This window comes from Mustela nivalis, assembly GCF_964662115.1.
Source record: "Mustela nivalis genome assembly, chromosome: 15".
NCBI lineage: Eukaryota > Metazoa > Chordata > Mammalia > Carnivora > Mustelidae > Mustela > Mustela nivalis.
In genome coordinates this window covers 11,511,257-11,538,194 of record NC_139034.1, presented here as the reverse complement: position 1 = coordinate 11,538,194, position 26,938 = coordinate 11,511,257, and the positions used below count along the sequence as shown (strand labels likewise).

The following is a 26,938-nucleotide window of genomic DNA, read 5'->3' as shown; positions in this document are numbered from 1 at the left end:
TAATCCAGTTTATGTAAAATCCAGTTTCTGATCCTACCATAGCTAGCTATTTACCGCATTCCTGTGTTTGCTGTCCTTTTATGATATTAGTAGTACTCTGGTTGCATGAGGTTGGCACAGCTCTCTGGACACCTTACCCTGTATTCCTTCTACCCCAGCTCCTAAATTGATTCTCCATGGAGGAACTCTTGTAGCTGGTTTTGACATTTTGACACCTTTGTGGCCAAGAGAAAAAGAACCAGATTGCCCTTTTCTGCAGCTTACACAGTGTTCTTTACTTCTCCACTTCTGGCCTTTCTAGCTATAATTGAGTATACATTTATTTTCATCTTTTGCTCTTTGCTACCAGCAGTGTGCCAGCTTTGGATATTAAATTTTTTACATATTTTTCTTTTTACATATTTTACATATTTCATATTTTTTACATATTTTCATTTTACATATTTCTCATGCTTTTTCTAAATTTTAAAGGTAAAAACAAATGCTTTGTTCTTATTTGCATTTCTTTGAGTATAATTGAGGTGAAATCTGTAACCTCAGATTTACTAATGTATTTAACATATAGTTTGCTAATATATTAGCAAAAAATATAAAAATGTATAAAAATATATTTAATATATAGTTTTGTTTGCTATAGGGTTTTGCTTGCTAAAATATTTCATCTACAGGCTTTTTTACTGGTCTGCTTTGGAGAATTGTTTAATAACATAACTGAATCTGTATACCTCAAATAAAAATCTAATTATCTGAAATACTGGCTATAATTTGGGGAAATAACTCAAAGCTATAAATCAGCATTGTAGACATTCCAGTGCATTATTATTGTTTATGAGGCATACATATTAATAACCCTAATAATGGCAATCTTAAATGCAGTTTAATGATTTCAAATTGATACAAAAACTATGAGCACATAACCTGATTATTGAAATCACAAAGGGTCTTTCCTCTTGTGGGCCTGACTTCTCATTGGCCTTTGACTGGTATGCTGGAGCCAATAAGTAAAGCCACACTACTTGCCCAAATACAGAGTAGTATTTATGTCCATTCAAAAGGAAACACTTGGAAAGAAGGCTCCTTAGTATATTTTTACTACCTGGTTATCTTCCACTTTTTGTGAGCTGCATAAATAATACCGTGAGCCAATTTGAAAAGACCTTAGAGTGGTTAAGATGGTTTATTTACAGACCAAAGGGCTAGCTAGCCTGTGCTTTTAGTTTAGCAAACTAGATGTAGTAACAGTGTGTGCCTTTGGTTTCCCCACACTGATTATATATGTGCATATGTGTGTGTGTATGTTTTATATATATACCCACACATCCATGTTATTCTATTAAATAACCTATTTGAAAAGGAGAACCATATACCCTCAGGGCCTTTCACAGTGCAGCATTTTGAGCGGTTTGAAGAATAAAATAGTGTAAGAGATTACATCAATATTACTATTAAAAATAATACAAATTTCAGAACATGATTAAGAGTACGAATTTACAGTGCAATCTGAGTCATCAGTGATTTATTCACTTTTGGTTTTGAAGGAAAATAATTGCAGTCGTGTCTTGACTGCATTGGTACAAAATATGTTTAGCTAAAGATGTGGTAAAGTTTACTCTGGTGGTGCTATTTCTACAACATCTAGCAACAGTATTTTATTTGGCCTCTGCTTTCTCTGTGTTTCACTGACAACCACACATTTGTGAAGGGAAAATCTCTGATTGTAAGATATTCCACAACCCACATCCCGAAGATGGTGTGAGGCTACATACTCGCACGTGGCTAGCGCTGGATTCCAGCCAGATGTTTGTAAAGTCATTTGTGATAGATGTGAATTTAAGACGGAAAAATAAGAACCTAGAGATAAGTGGCTTTTTAGCTGAATAACCAGAAATGATGAGCTTTGACTAACAAATCCACGTCAGGCTGGTTTTTTAGAAGCTGCCTTAAAGTTCTATTCTTGACCCTATGTTACTCAACTTTTTCATCAAGGATCTGGATGGCAACCAAATGCACAGATGTTGCAAAGTTGGGAGAAGAGCAAGTTTATGTGTGAGATCTATGACATTTGATGCCTGAATTTTAAAAGATGTCCACAGGCCCGAATCAATAAAATTCAAATTAGTGGTGCTCAAAACTGTCAACCCGAGATGGGTAGGAAGGGGGAAGGCTTTCCTTAAGATAGACTCACGTGAAAAAGATTGAAGGGTTTGGGTAATCACAAGCACCTAACCCAGAGCCTGCCACATAATGCATCCAAGAGAATGTCCATATCTGCTTGCTGTTGGTGCAGACTGATGAGGAGAGGAATTCTAATTGTGATAAATACTCAGAATTGTGCCAACCTCTTCCTCTGACTAGGTGAATAACTGAAGCTGGGTGTATTTTCTTAGTCCTGTTCCTGTCCCAGGATCAGTCACTATACTCCTTTCAGGGCCATAAGGTTTAGTAAGTAAATGTTCTGTGAGTACTGAGTTAAGCCTGTTGTATTAGATAGATGTTACACTTGAGTGCTCAACAGAGTGAAACTGTAATTACCTGCTTTTCTTTAAAGTAAAAATGACTGATCTGAGATCAGATTGTGTATCTGGACTGTGTCCCTTTTCTTAGATTAAAACTTGGTGTATTTTTTCCAGCGTAAGTGTTTTTCATTTGGAAAAGCCACATCAATCCAGTAGATCTTCAGTTTCTGTTCAACTAGAACTAGTATTTTGTTGGCACTTGCCACATGCTGCTGCTGTCTCTGCATTCTCCTCCTGGTCCCGTGAAGCGGAGAGTAAACCCATCTCACCACTCAGGGGACACCCTCAGACATCCCGCTACTGGCAGGACCAGGGACTCTGATTCAGCACCCTCGCTGAAGCCTGAGATCCTAACTGCCATTCTCTACTTCGTGCTAGTCATTGTGAGTGAAGCTTAGGAACTGTGCATTTTAAAACATCTTCAGAGGGCTTTTCTTTGTAAATAATGACTGTATGTCATTTTCCAAAGTCAGTTTCTTTTGGAAATGGCATATAAATGTTTACCAGTTGAGAGGATAAAAGATTGTCCCACCTCGGTCATAATTCTTTTCTTCCAGGTCAACAACTGTAACACCAGCAATGTGTCTCACTACTATGCCAGAGCCGCCCTTTGCCAGCCCTGTTCCACGCTGCACCTGACCGTGCCGCGAGAGCGGTGCTTTGGGGGCCGGACCTACAACCACTTCAACTGTAGCTCTTCCCGGGAAGAGGTCTTCCACGTGGTCCTTCACAAACAGGACTCTGGTGAACAACTTGGCATTAAATTCATTCGAAGGACCGATGAGCCAGGAGTTTTTATCCTTGATCTGTTGGAAGGGGGCCTGGCTGCACAGGATGGAAGGCTGAGCAGCAACGACCGAGTGCTCGCCATCAATGGACACGACCTGAAGCTCGGAACCCCTGAGCTTGCCGCCCAGATCATTCAGGTACACGCGGATATTCATTCCACGTGCTCAGCCTTTATGTCGATGTTTTCGTAACATGAGAACCTGAGGGATATTTGATATTTCATGGGGGAAATCAAACATGGCTCCCCAAATCCTTCCAAATGCACAAGAGATGATTTTATCATTACAGATAAAATCCTGTCCGGAAAACTGTATCCCTGTGAACATTTAGCCTTGCTCTTTATAGAGTGAAGGCTCTATTTTTGCACATGGGTTTTTCATTTGCTCCATGGGCTCCACCTAAGCCCACACATAAAAAACACGTTTATGTCCACATTTAACAGGTGAGACAAGCAAAGCTTGAAGGAGCTGTGGTTCCAAAGTTGTGACTTCTCTGCTTTTGTAACTTTCACTCTCTGCTTCAGCTCCATACAAGTGGGGAAAGTCAACTTTTATTGAGAATAACTCATTATCTCTATAGTGCCTTTTTTATAAAGCATTCAGAGCATTTCAGACACATCATAACTTGTGTTCTTACAGTAGCCCTGTGAAGTAAAGATGGTTATTATTAGAGAAAAAAATTTTTCAATAAGAGCATTAAAATAGGTAAAGTAGAGGGGCACCTGGGTGGCTCAGTCATTAAGCATCTGCCTTCAGCTCAGGCATGATCCCAGGGTCCTGGCATCTAGTCTCACATCGGGGCTCTCTGCTCAGCCAGGAATCTGCTTCTCCCTCTCCCACTCCCCCTGCTTGTGTTCTTTCTCTTGCTTTCTGTCAAATAAATAAATAAATAAATAAATCTTTTAAAAAAGAAAACAGCTTTAATTTTTTTTTTTTTTTAAATAAGATAGAAAAAGTAGAAAATCATCCAGAACAGACCTTCTGGTTCTATAACCTACCAGAGCATTTAATGTTATGTGTATCTCCTACAGAGATAGGGGTGAAACAAAGATGTGTATGGTGTTTTGTTTTGTTCTGTTTTAAGTAAGCACAAGAAAACACTTTGACATAAAGGAAACCAAGCAGTAACATAATCAAGGATCAGGAATTAAGGTAGGTTGATAGTCACTGAGAAATGTATATAGTAAACAGAATTGAGTTACAATGATTTAAGCTACTGTGTAAGAAAACCCAAATTTAAATCCCATTTAAGTTACTCTTTTTCACAAATTTTTGGTTCATTATAACTATGGGAACACACACACCCGTAGCCATCTTGCATTAGGAGGGAGATTCAGGCATTGGTCTCTTGTCCCAGACTAGATGTTTAAAAAAATTGGATACAGATACTTATATATGATACCAAATATAATATATTGCTCAATTTGTTTCTTTGTGAAAAACATCTTAATGTTTTGGCTCCGCGGTTCAGCATCTGCCTTTGGCTCAGATCCTACATCGGGCTCTCTGCCCTGCAAGGAGTCGGCTTCTCCCTCTTCCTTTGCCCCACCACCCTGCTCTCTCGCTTTCACTCTCAAATAAATAAAATCTTTTTTTAAAATTATGGTTTTCACTCCTTTTCCAACTTGAGAACTGAAACTGGAGTGCTTTCTTAACATTACTGACTGCAGTCATGGGGGAGGGTTCTACTTTCCACCACACCTTCTTGAAAGCAGGCTGTCAAATTTTCCCATAGAAATGATAGTAAACTTGGAAAGTTGTAGTCATGACCAAGAATCAGCATCAAGTAGACCAGGCCTGTACGTTAAAAGCAAAGATAAAATAGCTTTAAAAAGTGTAATAGATGTGAATCTGTGTTTCAGATCTAGATCTATAAATACAGATAATGGACCTCTAAATTCAACGTGGTTGTCATCACCTCTAAAATTACGCACACAATTTGTAATGTATATAAATACTAATCCTGATTTACAGGACCTTTGTTATCATTCTTTTCAGGACTGTTTAAGCTGATCCCTATTTTCGATTCGAAGCTGTAGTGTGTGGAAACAGAGCTACACGTAGTTTCATTGATTATCACTCTCAAAGTAGCCATCTTGGAATTTATTTCAGAAATCACAAAGAATTGTAATCCAGTTTGGAATCCGTTCATCCTTTAATCTTCTTTGCTCTCTTTCTCTCAGTGCCAAGGCCAGTTTTGCAGGGGAGGGAAGTATAAAAATACAGTTACCCTTCAAGAAATCATGGGGAGATCAGAACCTAGGCTTTGCTTTGGTTATGTCCTTGGTATTTCCAGGGTTAGGGAAGGCTTACCCAAGAGGTCTGTGTGTGGCTCTTTTACCTACAGAAGTTTTAAAGTATTAGCTCCTGAAATGAACTCCCTCGTCTGCCCCACCCCCAACAGGGGCCTGCAGTCCCCACTCAGGTGAGGCTCTGATACAGCCATGATAAGTGCATTGAAAATGACCCTCCCTATAATTTTTTTAAGTGAGAAGCATCATTAATGACTGGTGGTTATATATGTGTGTTTTCTCCAGGCTAGTGGCGAGAGGGTGGATTTAACAATTGCTAGGCTGGAAAAATCCCAGCCTGGTAACCCTGTCCAGGACGCAGGAGCTCAGAGTAGCAGCCAGCACCATGCACAGCGGCTGTACCACAACAGTCCCAGTTCACACAAGGTGAGGCCTCGAGTTTGCATGTTTTCATTCATCTGCCCTCAGGGAATCCTTGTTACAAACTGGTAAGATTTAAATGAGTGCTGTTACTCTGTTGGAAAAGGTGAACACAAGGTGTTTGGGGGTGTGGAATGTGTGTTTGGCTACCTTGAGAGTCCCTGTACAGTCTGTTCCTCAGCCAGTAGGGGTGGTTTCTTAGTAAGAAGGTCCCTCTGCCAGATTGATGAGAAGTGTTTGATCTTCTAGAAAGACTTCTTTATTTGGTCCTGCTTGAAAGTGGGATTTATCTTGGTTTGCTCATTCAGTTGTAACAGGAGGTTATGTAACTGAAAAAAAGACAATGACCAACAAGTCCATACTTAGCGGTTGGGCAGTTTGCCTACAACAACAGAATTCCCTATGTGAATATGAAGCATAAATCATACTTTCTGATACGTACATGCAAAACACATAAAGCATTTCTTTTTATGTTACAGTTCATAGGAATACTACCCTAGATCATTTTAAATTCCCGAATGTTGAGCTTTTTGCTGCATCTTTCATATTTAAGCGCTTTTAAAATATATTCCTAGGTCATTTATCTGTGCCAAAAATTCTGATGCTGTCTCACTTTAGATGCAGAAATCAGTAGAAATCAAAAAACAGTGGCACTTTACTGTGTTCTCAGTATTATTTACTTCATTTGATCTTTCATCAGAACTCAACTTGTGATAGGCCAGAATTTTTAAAACGATGCTATTTACCAACTGTGTGAAAATCACACATAGGAAACTTCCTATAGTTTTTTGTCTGTTTGTTTTTACTTCCTATAGTTTTTAAGTAGACCAGTAAATAAGTTTTTATTTAGCAAAGCAATTTAATTTTACTTAAGGAGAATGACTTGAGAAACGCATGTTTAGCTTAAAGTGGCTTCTTAATGTAAGTACAATTTGAGAGAATAACTCTGTAATGTCACAGGAGCCCAAGGAAGCATCATTTAAAGGCACAAGTATTTTTGGCCCATCAGGTTTATCTGGTATTCTGAGCTGAAGTATAGACTTGTCACTGGTCGTTGGTCAGTTAAAACTTTTAAGAAATTATAAGCACAAACTTATTCTTATTTTTGAACAGAAAACAAAATGTGTGAAGGGAACCGATAATTTTGCTTTCACAATGATGACTACGAAAAGCAGTTATTGTTTCAAAAAGGAATTTGAATAGGAGTTGTTCATATCGCTGGTCCTTGCTTTACAAGTTACATATATATACATTTTCCTAAAGAATCATAATTAAGGCAAAAGTTGGTAACTGAATCCATGAATTCTACAGAAAGTTGAAATATGGGTGCTCAAAGACAACACTACAATTTTAAGACTGTTTTAAGAACTACTTAACCATTTCAGCATCCATATAGAGGACTATTTATGTCCTTTTGTTTGTTTTGGGCACATATATTTTTCTTTTTACTAGTTTCTATTCCTTAATTTTAAGTGGTGGTGTTTTCAATAACAATGCTGAATTCTTACTCTAGGTGCTCTGTAAACCTGATTGTTAGAACAGCCACATGAAATGTAATTTTAAGCATTAATTTAACAATTTACCATTAACATACAGCATTTGTGATGTCAAATCCTAATTTAAAAAAATAACGGTCTCCTAGGGAAAACAAATACAAATTCATCAAAACAACCTGTTCAGAGGATAATCATTGTTAAAAATTAAAGCACACATTATTCTATTACTAAGCCTCTGCGTAGCTGCTTGGAAACATTCATACAGTGTTAAGCCCTTAGAAGTTTCCATGAAGTATACCAAGAGTAATCTGTGAAGTTTGGCTAAAATGCATACATCTCAGCCATATCGAGGAATAAAACAACCACCTCTGATTGACTCAAAACCTGACAGACACGAGCGTTGAAGTCAGTATGCTCCCAGCTGAGTTTACCTGGATTGTCTTCATAATAACGTGGGTCTTGCCCAGTTTTGAAGGATGCGAACATAGATGTCATATACTATGATACCACCTGTAGACGTTTACAGGTTTTCTATGAGGTAAAAACTCAAGGAACTCTAGGCTATTTAAGTAGTGCCCTCAAGAAAATTTCAGAGTGTGGGTTTCAGGAGCAGAGAAGAGCAGACAACCCTGCAGGTCCAGGGCTTGACTGACACATCGTACCTGTCCGCTCTGAAGCAGTGTCACTAAAGGAAATGTTACAGTTCTAGCAAAAGAATTCATCTAGTTCTACTGTTGATATTGTTAGTCGTGGTAATAGTTATCTTGTTATCTACAGTATGCTCTTATAGTATATGCGTTAAGGAACCTTTTGAGATATTAGCTTCCATTATTACACTTAATGGGATAGCACCCTTGTAGTGTGGATGCATATAGCATCATGCTGTATGAACATACACAACTACATATGAATACATGTTTATGTATATACACTAAGTGTATATATGTGTATTTTTTTTAACTTGAATCACTTCAAATCCCAGTGTGATCATGCATAGCAATATAATTTGGAGCAAATTACATGACCTTTCTAATAAGGCTATTCCCTTGTTTATAAAATGGGGCCAACCATAGGATTTACACTCAGGACCATTGTAATGAAATTTAATGAAACCATTAAAATGAAATAATACATGTGAAGCCATTTGCTTTACACATAGTAAATCTTCAATAAATGTTAGTTACTATTGCTATTTTAATATTAATATTGCATAGGTATACCTTGTTTTTTATAGCATTCTAATTTTAAAAAGGTGATGTTTTAAATTTTGCTTTTCTTCTAGGAATGTCAATAAATATTGGTAATAAATAGAAACAATAAATATCGGTAAAAATTGCTTTTTCCTGAGAAACAGTTTGTTTGAAATTTTTTCTCTTCCTTAACTTTTTCAAAAATTCAGTTATTTCATATCCTTATAGCTTTCTGTAAAGGTTGTGAAGATCAGTTTGCACCCGTTTCATGACCGAGCATTCTCATAAGTAAGAAACAGAAGATAGATCTATAGCTTTTTTCTGTCAGTTAACAAAATCTGCACTTTACTTTTGTACTATTCTGTCAACATTTCTTTCAAAGAATAGAGGAGAGAGAGAGAAATAAAATTGATTAGCTTGTCTTCAGAATCTTAAAACTCAAATGCATTATTTACTTTTGTAGAATTGGCCCTATTTTGACTTCCATATATCAACAGTCTTGAGTTTTTTCTGTTCCATACATAGTCATATGAAAATACAGCCGTCCAAAGTCTGACATTGTGATCCCCAGTGTTCGGTGTCATTTTGTACCATGAAGAACTGTGTATTATTTCTACAGTAATTGATTTTAACAGTGACTTTATCATTGCCATGGTATTTTTTCCTTCAGTTTCCTTACTTTATTTCAGCGATGTATTATTTATTTTCCAATAAATTTTCTTCTCAATTGTTAGGATCTTACCCAGTGTGTTACATGCCAAGAAAAACACATTAATGTAAAGAAGGAACCACATGAGTCCCTGGGAATGACAGTGGCAGGGGGCAGAGGAAGCAAGAGTGGTGAACTGCCCATCTTTGTAACCAGTGTGCCAGCTCATGGCTGTCTGGCACGTGATGGCCGCATCAAAAGAGGTAAGATAGGAAGGGCTGGGAACAGTGAAACTCTTCCCATCTTCTCCCTGCATGCAACTCATGTTTGAAAAAATAACAAATATTCCCCAAATTTTCTATTAAATATGATTTTTAAAAAATATTTTAGGGCACCTGGGTGGCTCAGTGGGTTAAGCTGCTGCCTTCGGCTCAGGTCATGATCTCAAGGTCCTGGGATCGAGTCCCGCATCGGGCTCTCTGCTCAGCAGGGAGCCTGCTTCCATCTCTCTCTCTCTCTCTACCTGCCTCTCCATCTACTTGTGATCTCTCTCTATCAAATAAATAAATAAAATCTTTAAAAAAATTTTTTTAAATGTCCCTTCCATATATAAGTGTAAAACCTCTCTGTAAGGTTAGAAAAATGCCTGATGGGAAGGAAAATTGCTGCAGTTTGATGATGTTTCTGTTCTTTTTTAAAAAAGATTTTATTTATTTATTTCAGAGATAGAGATTACAAGTTGGCAGAGAGGCAGGCGAGGGGTTGGGGGGGAAGCAGGCTTCCGGCTGAGCAGAGCCTGATCTTAGGACCTGGGATCATGACCTGAGCTGCAGGCAGAGGCTTTAACCCACTGAGCCATCCAGGTACCCTTTCCGTTATTTTCTAATGTTTATTTGGATCATTGCATTATTTCATGTTGGAAAAAACCCTCTAAAAAATAGAACACTCATCTTTTCCTTCCTAACCTTTTATATAATCCTCGTTGCCCTTTTTTTTTTTTTTTTTTCTTGGCAGGGCAACAAGCACTTTTTTTTCTTCCTTAAGCAAAAGATGCTCAAATCACAAGTTTCATTTCTTTGTGTAGACCCAAGGATCTCTTCTCTTTAAGTATTCCGATACATTCACACTGAGCAAACTCTGTAGGACTATCTTTATCTATAAAACTGTGTAACTCTAAAACAGGATATGTTAAAAATTCATATCTAAGAGCAAAAGATCAAATAATTTTTGAGCAGGAAAGAACTATAGAAATTACTGAAGCCCAAAGAAGAGAAATGAACATGCCCAGGTCCTGCACATTAGCAAAATGAGGTCTAATGACTTGGACTTCCAGTTGAATCACAGTGCCTCAAGCCACATTTTTTCCTATATTTGATGAAATTATCTTAAAGTTTTGAGTTGTTTTGGAATATTTTCCATGAATTGGATTTTTCCCTTGATATAGTAAGAATGACAGAGATGTGAAAAAATTACAAATAACAGGATGTATAGGGAAGATAATGACTTGGGAGCTCATCTCATTTTCTTGTTTATTCCTTTGGACAGGTGATATATTGCTGAATATCAATGGCATTGATTTGACCAATTGAAGTCACAGTGAGGCCATGGCAATGCTAAAAGCCAGCGCCGTCCCCTGCTGTTGTCCTGAAGGCATTTGAGGTCCATATTGTCGAGGAGGCAGCCCAGGCTACCGAAGAGCAGCCAGGCACCTTCAGCGAGAAAGAGTAGGACTCCAGCTGGTCCCTGTTGTGGGTCATGTGGCTTGGGCTTCCAAGGTACTGACAGCGTTTCAGCAGTTTCATGGAATAATTGTAGTGACAACATTTCTCAGTATGGAACACAGTAAATTCATTCGTCCAGGGTGTGAGGGGGGAAGGTCCTTGTCACAGATGAAAGTGGCAATGGCATATCAAGTTATAGAAGAAAAGGGTATTTTTTTTCTTAGGTTATTATATTTTAAAAGATAAATTTAAGGGACATCTAGGTGGCTCAGTTGGTTAAGCATCCAACTCTGGATCTCAGCTCAGGTCTTGATCTCTGGGCCATGAGTTTGTAAAAAAGATTTTTTTAAAAATTTTTAAAAAATTAAAACATTCTTAAAAAATAAACCATTTACCTTATTAAAGGTAAATTTAATAGTAAGAACTAAGCTAAAAAGACTTGGTGTATCTGTTTATAAAAATGAATAAAGCCATTCTGTCCATGACTATTAAGAAGGTTCTCAAGTGGACCAGCCATGAGATTTGGATGTTCATGCTCTTGCTTTAGAAAAGCTGTCATTTACCACACGTGTACATGCTTAGACTTCGTGTGCATTTTTCACCAGAAAAAAACAGGTCAAAGTGTGGGGCCTTTTGAGAAGCTTTTCTAAAACCCTTTTCTTAATCTTGTTAACTCTCTCTAAAAAAGCAGGATGTTAAAACTCAGTTTTTATTGGACATGAGAGACTCTTTCAGCCAAATCATTGGTGTCCGAGAGTAGGTCTTCTCACCACCTTCGGGACTGTCACCCACCAGGACATTCTGTAGTTGGTCATTGTCTGGTCATGAAAGTGTTTCAGCTCCTGATGAGTGTTGTATATACTTCAGTATTGAAGTTGGAAGAATGTGTATTACTGTCTTTGTTTCTAGATCACTTTAGAGGAATCCTAAAACTGAACTATGATGAAACATTCTGATTCTGAGCCAAGTAGGAAAATGACTGATTTTTTTAAATAAAAATAAACAATAAGAATGCCAGTTTCTGAGACATCAAGCTTCATTCGGATGTAATTTGTAATAACTAGCATTTGTATAGTGCTATGTGATATATATATATATCACTTTATATATATATATATACTTTTAATATATATATATATGTATTAAAAGTACTTTCACGTAAAGAATAGCAGAAAAAACCAGGATGAATGGAATTCATTTGTCTATCATCTAACTTACTGACTTGTCCTTGTCGTAGTGAAAAAGACCAAAAAGGCCTGAAACAGTAACAGAATTTGTATCTCAGGGCCCTGTAGGCATAGATTGGAATGATTGCTATGAAACCATGGCCGTTCTACCTAATGGTGAGGGGTCAGCCAGCAGAGGGAACTCATTTATCCTCTGGAGTACTCAGCCTGATACACTGACCTGTCACTTGAAACCCAGCATGTCAGAAAGGCCCGGTCCCACACCAGTGGGGGAGAAGTGGTCTCCTCGGCCGAGCAGGGGCTGAGCGTGCGCACACCACTGCTGGTGGCCAGGCCGTGCTGGCGCTCCTTTAGTTCTTGTTACCTGGTGTTCCGGGCCAGCTCTGAAGTAAGCTCTTTACCGCTTTTGTTCGGAGCATTTTCAGGTGAATCACGAAGAACAATGATATTTCAGATGAACAGTACACGGGATAATGAAATCTATTTGGGGGGTCTGCCTGTATCGAAAGAGTGTCTCTCAGTCTAAGGTCACTATTCTGTGGACTCCTGGGGTTCGTGTGTTGTGTGCAGACCGGTATACACAACCAGGTATTGGGAGGGCCACTGCTCTGTGGGTACCGGCGGCTCTTTCCAGCAGGTCGCACACCACACAGGGTAGCAGCTCTGCTCTTTCTCAAAAGGGAGGGTCTTTCTCTGCAGTTGGCTGGTGGTGTACCAGACAAAACAATTATTTATTTTGTGTTGTGCTGTTTTGTTGTTTGTTTTTTGCAGAAGATTCAGAATAATGAAAATAACCTATATCATCTCTAAAATACCAGGGGACCCTGGGACCCTGCTCTATGCCAGAAGACTTTTTAAAAGTCCTTTCTTGGGCGCCTGGGTGGCTCAGTGGGTTAAGCTGCTGCCTTCGGCTCAGGTCATGATCTCAGGGTCCTGGGATCGAGTCCCACATCGGGCTCTCTGCTCAGCGGGGAGCCTGCTTCTTCCTCTCTCTCTTTCTGCCTGCCTCTCTGCCTACTTGTGATCTCCCTCTGTCAAATAAATAAATAAAATCTTAAAAAAAAAAAATAAAAGTCCTTTCTTATTGGTGAGCTAAGAAACTGGACCAGATTAAAAGTTCTAACATTTCATATATCGCTTACAGAATTGGCTTTATTAAGAAGTCTTTTTAATAGATTAAAAACAGGAAACCTTACCTTAGATGACTAGGTCCAGTTTCATCTAAAAATGAAAAATACTTCGATCTTACAAGGAGATATTTTTTCTGTATCCCTTAGGTGGGGTTTTCTTCTATTTTTAAGTTTTTATTAATTGAGTTCTGATGTCACATTTGCCAACTGACAGTGGCATTTTAACTGAAGCATTTCAGAGTCCCTGGTTAAAAAAAGTAAAAAAAAAAAAAAAAAAAAAAAAAAGCTGTATGGAGAAAGAAAGATGATTTTCATTAGTGTTTTCTAGATTGAGTTCTCTATTTTGTCAATCAATCTCCCTTAAAATGAGTGCATTGTAAGTGAAGGAGGAAAAAACAACAAATAACTCCTCACATAGATGAAGAAGAGAGAACATTTTCTATGTTTCTTTTATTTGAGTGCTGAGATTAGCAGGACTAGATCCCTTGTGTACCACCTTTTTGTAGATACAAACTCTGTAGATACAGATGGATATCCAAATTGAGGACATTGTTGACAGTGCAAAGAGAAAATGCAGGCACAGAACCATTTTATACGACTTTCTGTGGTGTGACTTGTAACCAGGTGTGTTTAGCTCTGTGTGTGTGTGTGTGTGTGTGTGTGTGTGTGTGTGTGTTCATTTGGGAAAAGAAGACGGGACAGTGTTGGACAAATTCCAGTCTACTTAGGACTGAGTCTGTGCTGGAAAATGGGCTGTCAGAATAATGTGTTCAGAAGGAAATAAAATAGCCCTTTTTTGTTTCCCAGCAGCGATAAGGGTAAGGATGGAATGAAGCAAAGGTGAACAGGCGATAAAAGCCGCCCCACTAATTTTTTCTTGACCTTTTGTGTTTGTGATAGTGCCCTTCATAGCTGCCATGATATTGTTTTTTGAAGAAGCTACTTGGGAAGTTGGGGCTTTAGTATTGTTGGTGGATATGAAGAGAACCACACCAATCAGCCTTTCTTCATTAAAACCATCATCTTGGGAACTCCTGCTTATTATGATGGAAGATTAAAGTGAGTCTTGGGAGATCAGATAATGTGATTCATGTTTATTGTGATGGACATGATCTTGACCAGAGGTCAGCTCCAAACCCAATCTTTGTCCTCTCTCATAAATCAAGTCTCCCTGGAACGTGGCTGCATTCTTCCGTTTGCAACCCCTCCGTGGCTGCCTGTGAGCCCCAGTGGCAGTGTTCAGTCACTGTGACAGAGGCTGTGTGGCCCACAGAGACTGAAATACTTGTTTACTAACTGGGCATGTACCAGCCAGATCTCGACTGAAGCATCCCTTTGACCATCTCGCCGCTGATAGCTCTGTTTTGTTACTCTAATGACAAGGACCAGACCAGAGTCATCCAGTTCAACACACGGAGATGACAGCTGGCTCTGAGCATCCATTCCACACACACCCCTTGAGTCCAGTCCTGTCATTAGATGACTCTGCTCTATTCTTCCTCTGCAGCACTTATGTCTACCTAACACGATATTTATGCAAACTCCGTGAAAGGGTGGGGGTGGGGGGCCTGTTGCATTTACTGTACATTCCTGGCAGCCGCCGTAACAGTGCCTTGTGTTCAGAGTAAGGTCTCAGTAAATATTTGATGAATGGATGTGAGAGCTGCCAGGCACAATGCTAAGTGCTTGGGATTGTAGTATTGAATCTTAATAGCCCTGTAAGGTAAGTGTTGTCATTGTTATTCCTGTTTGATGCACGAGATAACTAAGTCTTAGAAAGATTAAGAAACTTGCCGACAGTCAAGTAGCTGGAAAAGGTTGACAGAGGTTCACACCCAGGACACTCTCTCCAGAGCTTGGGCTCTTCACCCCTCAAAGTCCTCAGCCAGCCTCATGCAGCCTCTTTCCTCTATCAAAGCTCAGGCCCTGGGAGAGGAAATAGGTGTTAGATTAAGAGATTCTACAAACTGAAAGGGAAATGGATTCGTGTAGGGTCTTAGAGCTTAGTTTTTTGATGGGAGAGCCAAGATATTTATCTTGGCTTATTTTCAAAGTTTTATTTTCAGTTCCCTAAAGATTGTGCCATTCTTCTTTGAAAGTTCTCAGTGAAGTCATTCTGCAGTCAGCCAGGGCTTGCCACAGAATATCCGCCAAGCGGGGGTTTAAGAATAATGCATTGGCAACAGCCATAAAATAACCCAGGCAGAGAGCTTGCTCTTCCTGCATCCAAAGCCTCCTCCTGCAGAAGTTAGGTAGCATCTACAAACTGTATTTAAGATTTCTCTTTTGAATGCGTTTTTACAAGCATTTTTCTTATGTTATTTTGAGTCCTCTCCCACTGAGGGCTTCCTTGATCCAGACTCATTTTGATCTTTCTCAGGTCCAAGACAACCTGACCCAAGTAGTTGATTCCCTGTCCAAGTGCGTGCAGTGGGCAGAGGGCTTTCTGTTGGTCTACTCCATCACAGACTACGACAGCTACCAGTCCATCTGCCCCCTTTACCACCACATCCGGAAGGTCCACCCTGACTCTAGGGCCCCTGTTATCATCATGGGCAACAAGGGAGACCTTCTCCATGCCCGTCAGTTGCAAACGCATGATGGCATTCAACTGGCCAATGAACTCGGCAGCCTGTTCCTTGAAATTTCCACCAGTGAAAACTATGAGGACGCCTGTGATGTGTTTCAGCATCTCTGTAAAGAGGTGAGCAAGCTGCACAGCCTCAGCGGGGAGAGGAGGAGGGCCTCCATCATTCCCCGGCCGCGCTCTCCCAACATGCAAGACCTCAAGAGGCGCTTCAAACAGGCTCTGTCTGTTTGAAATCCCCCTCTGCACTGGGGTAAACCCATCTCACACCAACTTGCCTCCTTTTTACTGTGCATTTGTGCAGCTGAAAAGGACAGGGCACCTCCCTTTTTAATTGCACATTCAAAGTTTATTTTTATACAGACTATTGTTTTTCAAGTATACATGTATTTCTGAAAACCCAGTGATTACCTAGAAGTTGGTAGAGATTTTTTTAAAATAAAATGATTTTTTTTTTACTGTAACCACTAGCCACTTTTCCATTAAAGGCAAAATGGCAACATTGCTCCTTGTTTTCTAAATGCCTTTTTATAGAAATCAGACTTGCACTAGAGCCCAGAATGGCTCCATGCTTGCCCTCAGTCTGAACTCCTCTCAGTGTCTTGTGGTACTAGGGGGGGCTGATGTAGAGGGAATCTGTTGTGGAAGAAAGAATGTGGAGGAGAAAAGATTTGAGCAACTGCAGGATGTCTGTCAACTAGGGCACTTTGCTACTGGCATGAAATTGATACCATGTGATTTTCAAGGAAAGGGGTTCATAGTATGCTGGTGTTAACAAGTTGGAAACATGAATGGCTGTTTTATTTATGGTGCAAATGGAAGTCTACCCTCTCTACCTGCATTAGAAAACAGAAATTCCTCATGTCAGTAAGTACACCCTACCTAGAGTTGCTTAAACATTCTCCTTCCCGGGGTGCCGGGGTGGCTCAGTCCCTTAAGAGTCGGACTCTTGATTTTGGCTCCGGTCATCATTTCAGGGTCATGGGATTGAGCCCCACATTAGAACCTGTATTGGGCTCCGTGCTGGGCATGGAACCTGCTTAAGATTCTCCCTCTCTCTGTGTTCCTTCTCCCCTCCCCCACCCCCAATTTCTCCTTCCTGCTCTTTCTCCCTGACCCTCGAATCCGATCAATTCTCTCTCCTGTTTTTCTCTGAAGCATCACTCTGCCAGAGTCCAGGCCTGTACAGCTCTCTTGCCTAGACTGGCAGGCAAGTGGAGGTGAGACCGGTTTCTTGGCCTCTGGACTGACACCCTTCTAATTCTTTCTTTACACCAGAACAACCTGACGAAAACCAACCCTAATCATTTATTTCCATAGGCTGAAAAACCTCAGCTGTGTTCCCCTTAGCCTCCAGATAAAATATAAATGAGGCATGGCATCAAGATTCTTTACTACCTCAGAGTGCCTGGGTGGCTCTGGTTAAGCGTCTGCCTTCAGCTTAGATCATGATCCCAGGGTCCTGGGATTGAGTCCTGCATTGGGCTCCCTGCTCAGCGGGAAGCCTGCTTCTCCCTCTCCCACTCCCCCTGCTTGTATTCCCTCTCTTGCTGTTAATCTTTCTCTCTCTCTCTCTGTCAAATAAATAAATAAAATCTTAAAAACTAAAAGATTCTTGACCACCTCTCCAGCCTTATCATCCCCTCCAACACACACACTCACACAGGTTTACACACCACCTCACACAGTGGGGCTGAAGGCCCATTCAGCAGAACAGTCTGCTATTCTCCATATATGCCAGGTTCTTGCGGGCCTTCCTGCCTTCGCCGGAACTATTCCCTGTGCCTGCAATATTTTTATCTCCTAAAAGATCACTAACTCATTTTTCAGGACCCAAGTCATATGCTCTGTTCAGCCCCCGGGCTGCCCACTCTGAGGCCTCTTCTACACCTGCAGCATTTCTGGGACACTTTACCCATGTCACAGAGCTAGTTGTCACCCCTGGTGGAAGGACCACTGCTTGTGGCTGTAACTGCACTTCATTCTTTTTTTTTTTTTTTAAGATTTTATTTATTTATTTGACAGAGACATAATGGGAGAGGGAGCACAAGCAAGGGGAGTTGGAGAGGGAAAACCAGGCATCCCATCGAGCAAAGAGCCCAGTGTGGGTCTCGATCCCAGGATCCTGGGATCATGACCTGATCCAAAGGCAGACACTTAATGACTGAGCCACCCAGGTGCCCCTGTAGCTGCATTTCATGACTTTGTACTTAGGCTTCCGGCCTAGTGCTTGCACCGAGTGGTAGGTTTCCAGTAAATATTCAATGAATAATATGATAGCTGAATACGTTATTTTTTGGTGCCAAGGGACAGTAACAGGAGGTTGCATGAAACAACTTGTCACATCTGCAGAACAAGGACGAGATACTCTGAGTAGTTAAAGTACTTGAAGAGCAGTGACAGAGAGGAAATGACACATATCTAGCTTCTGGCCATTGTGGACCATTACCCCCACCTTCCAAGGACTCCTGTGTCCATGTTCATGCTGTTAACACCATTCTTCCCTATGGTTGATGAGTGTGTACTGTGCAAAATGGCATAAAGGATTACAAAAATGAGATAATTCACGTTTAAAGCAATGTCCAAATAATTAAGGAAAAATACGATTTTGAATCTATTATCTTTGAAAGAGTGCCTAATTCTTCTTCCTCAAAACAAAAGCAGTTCTATCATCAGTATCTTCTGTTACCGTACATCTTAACTTCGCAGGAGAGGACAGGAAGCAACAGGCTGACCCAATCATTGCCACACCCCCAGCATGCCCAGACTGCCACCCAGTGCCCAGGGCTCCTTTTCCTCTAAGGAGTGGAGATCAGACATCCCATGGGAAAGAGTTTTGAACATCCCATGGGAAAAGTCATCATGGAAAAGCTAAAAAGAACAATATGAGAGATGTCCCAAGGCAGCCTGTGATGAAGTTCCAAGTGAGAATGGTAAGGACAGGAAGTACCCTTGAGCTCTCCAGCGGGGAGCACAGTGGGGACCAGAAGGGTCAAAAGATGAGTCACAGGGCAGTTCTAAAGGGGGTAGCAGCCTCTTGGGGCTCAGGCAGGCTGGAAGGTCAAGCGGAAAGCACTCCCCATGGTATTTTTTCCTGTCCTCAGCATCACAAATAACTGATCTCCTCCCGGGGCCTCAAAGCTTCCTTTATTTCTGGTCCCCAGAACAGACCCAACATACATACTGGAGCTCTGGTGTCAGAAGGACCCCAGTGCCCGTTCCCCAGGCCTCCTGCTGATGGGGGTGAGGTGCGTGGGATGCATCTGGAAGGAGCCCTGGGATAGTGGCCCTGGAGATGGGGGAGGGGAGCCTGGAGTTATCAGGAGGCAGTTAGGGTGGAAAGCTGTCAGATTTGCTGGTAGGAAAGAGGGTCTGAGGATTTGGGCTTGACTGGATGCTGAGGAAGCCCTTTGAGGAAGCTTAGCTCTGAGCCCACTTCCCCTTCCTGCAGAAGTGGGGTGGGCAGAGCCATCAGAGCCCTGGGTGGGTCACAGCTCATTGGGCAGGAGATTGGAAAGGTGGGCAGGTGGTAAGATTATCCCCAGATCTTTATCACAGTTTCACCTTCCCTCTGCAGTGTCGTCCCCAGTGTCCTCTCCATCCTCACGGCCCCTCCTCCGTCTGTGCCCCCTCCGCCACCTCCTGCCTCTGTTTCTGAGACCACCCTACCCCCCCCACCCCTGTCTCCATCTCCACAGCCGCCGCTCATCCTCCTTCTGGTCGAGGCTTCGTTAGAATTCTGTTCTGAAATTGCAGCACGATTTAATTAGCATGCCTATGTGGTGTGGTCCCGGAGATACAGATGAAACCTAAATGGCTAAATAGTACATTCTGCAACATTCTGTGCCTCCCATGCCCCTCATGAAAAGCAAACTCGAATAATGGGAAAATCAATCTATCATAGCATAAGAAAATAAACTTGTTTTGCTTGTGTCGAGGCAAAGGGCACAACGGAAGTTCTAAAGTTTATTAATATCTCTTTAGAGGACTGGATTAAAATAAATAGCTGTGGAAGGCAGCAGCAAACAATAGAGCAAATGGAATAGACAAGATGACTGTTTAGTCATGAACTTGGGGCTCGAATAGCTTTTTTGTTCTGTGCATGTGTTGTAATTTCTACTTCTCACTATGCAATATTACAGATTTAGATGTACAATGTGATGATATTTTGTATGATTAATAATTTTTTCTTACCATTTGATATGTCTCCAAAAGGTGGGGTATTTTTAAAGACTTTGTTAAAATGAGTCTTAAGCTATCTTGACACTCAATAAGAAAGGCATGATAGGGGGTGGCTGGGTCGCTCAGGGGGTTAAAGGCTCTGCTTTCAGCTAGGGTCATGATCTCGGGGTATTGGGATGGAGACCCCCGTCAGGCTCTCTGCTCAGTGGGGAGCCTGCTTCCTCCTCTCTCTGCCTGACTCTCTGCCTACTTGTGATCTCTCTCTCTGTCAAATAAATAAATAAATAAATAAATAAATAAATAAAATCTTAAAAAAAAAAGAAAGAAGTGAGCTAGGGGTTCGCCTCAACCCCTTGGTGACACTGATGTCTGCATGTACCAGTACCTGCGCTTTGTCCGAGGGACTCTCTTGGAGCACTGGGAATCACAGCAAACTTCCGAAACTCTGCCTTCTCTGGAAAGAAGCAGAGCACCATAAAGAAGAAAACTCCAGGACTGGATGTAGCCTGTTTCCCCAGTGACTTGGCTCTGAAGCCCCCCTGCTCTGGAGAAGGGCGGAGGGATCAGCGCCATCCCAGCTCTGCTAATCGTTGGCTGTGTCGCTTTGGACAAGGTACTTAACCTCTCTGAGCTGCGGCATTGTCATCTGTCAGTTTAAGGTAATCCTAACACCCCTCACCCCACCCCCCAACCCGGGGACAGTGTCCTGAAAACCCTTAACAGAACACTTGACAGCGTTCCGGAAGGGAGCTGTTCTTCCCTCCCGTGCGAACCTTTCTTGCTAGCTCCTGCCTCTGAGTGTTCTCTCCACGGCGGGGCCAACGACTGAACAGAATGGTGTATCTCTTTCAACCCAGAACATAACCTCTTATGGAACACAGTGAGGTTTTAAGCAGACGTGCAAAGTGGTTTCTCTCTGACTGTTATCAAACATGAATCTGGGGTTTGGGAATCTCTGGCAGTGGCTTTCCTCCATTGACCCCAGCATTTGACGAGGGCCCAGAAGACCTGTCCGTGACCTTGTCCTTGAAAGGCTGGAGTCATGCCCCCCAAATCCATGTCTTTCTGTGAGAGATGTCTCGTTCACCCCTGCTCCTCCTGAACATCACTGACCTTACTCACTTTTTCAAGCCGAACAATATGAATACGAGACCAGGGTGTTAACCAGCCAAGGGGACGCCTGAGGCTGAGCCCATCCACAGCCCGCCACAGGCTCGGGAGCATCACAAACACGCAAAACCTAAGGACTCTGAGCAAATATTTATTAAATCCAGTACACTGAAGGCACAGGCCTTGACTGCAGCTCTCTGGAAAAGTAATCATGATTTCCCCAGCTGGTAAGTCAGCTTGTTTATCTTCCGCATATTTTTTAACGAAGATCTGTTATGATTTCCCTTTACAGTGGTTAAGGCTCAGCACGCCAATTAGTTTGGATTTACTCCACTTGACATCATCTCCTAAATTGGGTTTTTGCCTCTTTGTGCCCTGATAACTCATCCAAACACCCATTTTATGGCTTCTGTTGGTAATACCTGAAGCCCGGATGCTTATTACTGAAATCGTTCCTTCGCTTCCCCATTTCTGTGCAAGGGAAAAGCTGGCACAAATCTCCTTTGGTGTGTGAGATGGATGCCCTATTTTGCCTTGCCAGTGGCCAGATACTCTCCTCTGACCAAGACCTTGCCCACAGGCTACAATGCCAGGGCCAGCCGACAGCGTCTGCTTTCCAGAACAAATTCCACCTCTGGGCGATGATGGTACTCTCTTCCCAGGACACAGCCCGCAGTTGATGCAGTTGCCTCCTTGGTGGGCTCTCATTTCCCCTATGTCTCCCCCAGGCCAGGTTTTCTTTCGGGGCCACGAGGCTAAGTGGAACCTGGGCAGCTGTACCAGCAGCACTGACAGAGGTAGCCAGTGAGGGGCCCAGCACCAGACCCTGAGTCGGACATCACCTCTATGACCCAGGGCTAGCAACCTAGCCTTCTTGGCTCCATTTCCTCACTAGCAGAATGAGGTTAATAAAGGAAAGCCTACCTTGAAAAATTAGAAATAATCGTTAGATCTGGGTTTCTCCAGGCCGTGCCAGCTAAGTCTTATGTTAAGCCCCCCCAAACAGCAACCCTTAGCATTTCCAAGGAATGGTCTATGTGGGTCTTCCCTCTCCATCAGGGACCCTCATGTGCTCATGATCAGCACCCCAGATATGGCCTGGTGTTGGCCAACTCCTGCCCTCTATCATGGCCTACTTCAGTGGAATGGGAACATGAGGCCCATGATCCTTGCCCCAGAGCCTTGGGGATGCACAAAACTGAAGCCACAGAAGAAATCCAAAGATCCAATGGTGATGAGCACACAGGTGCCCCTTCCTGTGGCTGCTGAAGTTGCTGGCCCCATGGAGCCTGTCGAGACCATCCTCTGAATTGTAAGGGGCACTTCCTTCTCCCATTGGTTATTTCATTGTACCATCTTCTACTGAGGCTATGTTCAGGGGGGCAGGAAGATGTCAGGTGATAGATCTCAGTAGTTCTAGGACACACTCCTCCTCTCCCGACCCTGACCCATTTATTCACTTATCCAACAGCTACATCTCCAGTCCCAACTACTTAGCAGGCATTGGGGTCTGCCCCAGGGATACAATGGTGAACAAAATCAGGGCAACCCTTGGCCTTATGGAGCTCACAGGCTGCTGGGGGACAGTGGACAGTCAGCGTGGTAAATGCTCTGATAGGAAATATAGGGTGCTCTGTCTTAGATACTGGGCACCGCGAGGTCAAGGAAGGTTTCTCAGAGGAAGCCTATTCAAAACTTGAATAGCAGCTCTCTCACCTCTGGGAGGCTCTCTTCAAGAGACCCCCACCAACAGACTCTTTGCAGGGCACTTCATGGGTCCTGCAGGCAAGTCGAACAGCCCTCTGTCCTGGGGAAGAACTAGGTGAGCTCGACCCAGACACCCAAATGCGTGTGCAAAGAGCCCAGCACAGTGCCTGGCCCAGAGCAAGTCAGTGAAAGAGAAAAGGGAACTTGTTTTTTCTTACTTACAGGCTTTTAGCCAATGATATGGGGCTTGTCTGATAGTGGGTAGTCATTTGAAACAGTCCTAAGATGGGCTGAAGGGAAGTGGGGGTGCAAAGGTAGAGAGAATTAACATGACAGGGGACCTAAAGACACACTTCCCCATGGCCACCGGGGTTCCCCTAAAGGATTTCTTCCCATGGTAATTTTGTGCAGTTTCTTTTTGCTGATAGAACAGCAGTAACTTGCATTTTTAGTAGCAAGAAGTTTTTCTTTCCTTTCCTCTTATTCCTTGGGTTTGTCTCTTTATGGTTTCCTGTGTTCTGACATCCTCTCCTTTCTTCACTTGAAAGTAAAGCAAATTAAACCGGATGAAAATCCTCTGTAAAGAGACATCTTGATCCACCAGCAGCTTGGCAGCCAAGGGAAATTTGCATCTCTTCAATTCCTTGTAATTATTCATTTCCTTTCTCTTTCCCCTCTTGAACAGAATGGCAGCACAGCACGCCTGGTTTTTCCCTAGATAAGAACTTGAAAGGGTGAAACTGAGGGCAATGACTCAGCTCTCTTTTCCAGACTCCTCAGTGTCCCTGAATTTTTGCCCTAGAGTTCCTGAGGAGGAGGGCCACTCCAGCCCCAAGCAAAGTCTAGCAACGGATGCATTAAGTAATATTCCTCTGAAAATGTATTGTCATGCCATTAAGGGTTTTCTGTTTAATATTTATTATCCACTTATAGTGCATTTGGTGTTAAGTGAAGCCATAAAAAGTTCAAAATCAATTCTAACAACAATAACTGTTCCTATTTGCGGTTTATGGTTTAAGGTTTGGTTTCTCCTGTATTTACAGGTTGTGCAGTTAAGTGGCAGGCTCAAACAGCCCAGCCAGGGTTTGGACCTGCTTCGAGAGAAGGCAGCTCTGACCTGCCCTTGAATGGAAGTCACAGAATTCCCCCACCCAATCCCCCAAACTAGAGCCCTCCTTGCTGTTGCCATGGTGATGTGAAGATCCACCTCCTTTTTTTAATGCCAATCACCATCTCCAGTTCAGACCTGTCCGAAGTGATAGACTTGTAGACATAGTAGCTTCCTGGGCTTTGCTCTATGATGTTACTACGTCACATCAAACTCAACCCTTCTGAGGCTAAATGAGAACCTTACACACTAAAACCTGTGCCTCCTACCAGCTTCCCAAGCTACAGGGCTGGGAGTTCTGTCACCTCTCCCCGATTGCTCAAGGAAAGAAGGAGCTGGAGCAATGGTCATTTCTCTGGGCATTAACCACCCTCCAGTGAATCCACCCCAAACACTGTAGTATGTAATGAAAAGAACCTGCAAAGGTTAAACTCTACACAACTCCTGTCTCACTGAGGTCCATTTGTTCATGACCTGAGAAGAGGAAAGGCAGGGAAGAAGGATGCCATGTGTGATGGGGGATTATTCCTTGGTAGAAGGAACGTGCCTTCTTTTTTTCATCTTTAAATCATTATTGACTAAATAGACATAGTCTGGATAAAGCCTAAAGAACTCTTTTATGACCTAACTTGTTAGCAAGAAAGGAGAATATTTAAGATATGATTTTAATATTTGATAAGATGCCCATCAGAATAGTTGAAACGCAGACTACCCGGGAAATTGAAAGCATGTAAAGGTGTCTCATGGACCCAGACATTTCTCTCATGGTTTCTGCTTTTCAAGGCATGCTTCTAAATGGGAAACCTAGCTCAGAATGAAAATAGTTCATTTGGGGGCTTCCCGTGATCTTTGTTCTTTCAGGAACATTCCTATGTAATAAAATGTTATTTGTATAACAAAGTTTGAAAAGAGGGGAATCACGCTTATATTCTGCAGACACACACAGAAGGCCATATTGTAGGATTCCAGGCAGAGGAAAATCCAAGTCGAGGTGAAGTGGAGGAGACAGAGAGCAGAGCAGCGGTTGCAGGGACTGGGCGAGGGACAGAGCAGTGAGCGATGAGGAGCGCCGGTGTCTCTGCGACGGAAACGTCGTAGAACGACATGGTTGTGCAACACCCTGAATGGACCTAATGAAACCTCCATATCCCACTGCAAAGGATGCGAGTAAAATTTTATGTAAACTCAAATTCTACTTTAATAAATTAAATCTAAGAAGTAATTATAGAGGTGAACACAGAACACAAATATGATAAAAAAGGAAATGACGGGGGAGGAGGAGATATGCTCTGGGGGTCCAACCAGCACGAGCTGCTGCTCAGGGGCCAAGCCTGCTTGCTCCACGGAGGCAGGGGGCGGCAGCTCGGGGGCCGAGACTGCTTGCTCCACGGAGGCAGGGGGCGGCAGCTCGGCTGCTTGCTCCACGTAGGCAGGGGGCGGCAGCTCGGCTGCTTGCTCCACGTAGGCAGGGGGCGGCAGCTCGGGGGCCGAGCCTGCTTGCTCCACGGAGGCAGGGGGCGGCAGCTCGGCTGCTTGCTCCACGTAGGCAGGGGGCAGCAGCTCGGGGACCGAGACTGCTTGCTCCACGGAGGCAGGGGGCGGCAGCTCGGGGGCCGAGCCTGCTTGCTCCACGGAGGCAGGGGGCGGCAGCTCGGGGGCCGAGCCTGCTTGCTCCACGGAGGCAGGGGGCGGCAGCTCGGGGGCCGAGCCTGCTTGCTCCACGGAGGCAGGGGGCGGCAGCTCTGGGGCCGAGCCTGCTTGCTCCACGGAGGCAGGGGGCGGCATCTCCGGGGCCGAGACTGCTTGCTCCACGGAGGCAGGTGGCGGCAGCTCGGGGGCAGGACCCTGCTGGTCATCCAGGAAAGTCAAAAGGCCTGGTGGCTCTTCCGTGGCAGAGAAGTGAACGAGGGCCCTGACGACCATCTGCCCTGGTCCCAGAGGTGCAGCGGGTGCCAGAGGGGCTGCTGGAACAACTTCCTGATCTGGCTCTGGGGCCGGTGCTGTAGCTCCAAGAAGAGAAAGCATCATCAGCTTGATTGACTTCCCTTTTGCCTTTCCCTTTCCCCACCACTCAGCGTGGCCTGCGTTCAAGACCCAGCCCCTGGAAGGTGTCCCCGACGGAAGCCCATGGGGACAGGGATCTGAGACGACTCACTCTCTTCGGCCCAATTACAATCTACGGAGGCTTCCTCAGGGTGGCCACCCTGCCTCCTCCTCAGGCCCACACCAGTTACCCCCAGTCCTCCTCACCCCCAGCCTCTGGCTCCGTGGCCTTTCTGGGAGGGCATTGACTTTCTGTCAGCAGAAGCTGGGCATGGCGCTGCAGGTCCGAGCCCGGCACATAGACCTGCAGGTAGGCGAGCAGCGTATGCAAGCTGGGAAACTCTGGAGGCTCCACAAAATCTTCTGGATACTTTTCCACCCAGGTGTTTAGGATGGCATAGATGGCCCTGGGGACAGACATGGAGACAGAAAAGTCAGAGGACAAGGTATGCATCCAAACCAAAATCCCAGGGAACCCCTGTGGGAACCTGGGCCCCTGGGCTGTCAGCTCCTGCCTGAGACCAGTCGGACTCCTTGTCCAATTGCGACCTGGCAGTCCTGCCCGAGACAGGCCTGCTCCCAGACGGCGGGCTGGCCAAAAGCCTCTAGGAGTGGGAGTCCGTGATCAATGGGGTGATCATTTCTGGACTTCTTAGGGGAGCTGGACACACTCCTCAGTCTGTCTCCTTGGCCACAAGCCACTTCAATTCACTGCATGTGCCCAGGGAGGGGTGGTGTCTGGCCTCTTAATTACCCTCACTGCACTCGCCTCTGCTCCGTGAAGATCCAACCGAGGAGGGAACAAAGGGACTCTGTCTCTAGCCAGGCCTTCCCCGGACCCTCCCCATACCT

The 26,938-nt window shown here is 43.4% G+C and overlaps 3 protein-coding genes and 1 pseudogene across 4 annotated transcripts in view; 2 read left to right on the top strand and 2 right to left on the bottom strand.

Moving 5' to 3' along the window:
* Positions 1–749, top strand: part of LOC309848897 (uncharacterized protein) — a 55,759-nt gene extending 55,010 nt beyond the window's left edge. Inside the window, exon 13 of the mRNA XM_082700935.1 lies at positions 669–749. Coding sequence (XP_082557061.1) covers positions 669–734 — 66 coding nt within the window. The 3' untranslated portion in view covers positions 735–749. The remainder of the gene's footprint in view (positions 1–668) is intronic.
* Positions 1–26,938, bottom strand: part of LOC309848753 (uncharacterized protein) — a 339,042-nt gene that overhangs the window by 308,081 nt on the left and 4,023 nt on the right. The gene's annotated exons all lie outside the window — the stretch shown is intronic.
* Positions 9,557–16,294, top strand: LOC309848896 (ras-like protein family member 11A pseudogene; annotated as a pseudogene). Its single transcript has 3 exons — positions 9,557–9,574; positions 12,458–12,607; positions 15,730–16,294. The product of its transcript is annotated as a ras-like protein family member 11A pseudogene (transcript).
* The window catches only part of LOC309848895 (uncharacterized protein), a gene marked incomplete at its 3' end in the record, with an annotated part of 31,043 nt that continues 26,899 nt past the window's right edge, over positions 22,795–26,938 (bottom strand). The window contains exons 2-3 of the mRNA XM_082700934.1: positions 25,464–25,971; positions 22,795–22,804 (exon numbers count right to left, since the gene is read on the bottom strand). Coding sequence (XP_082557060.1) covers positions 22,795–22,804; positions 25,464–25,966 — 513 coding nt within the window. The 5' untranslated portion in view covers positions 25,967–25,971. The remainder of the gene's footprint in view (positions 22,805–25,463; positions 25,972–26,938) is intronic.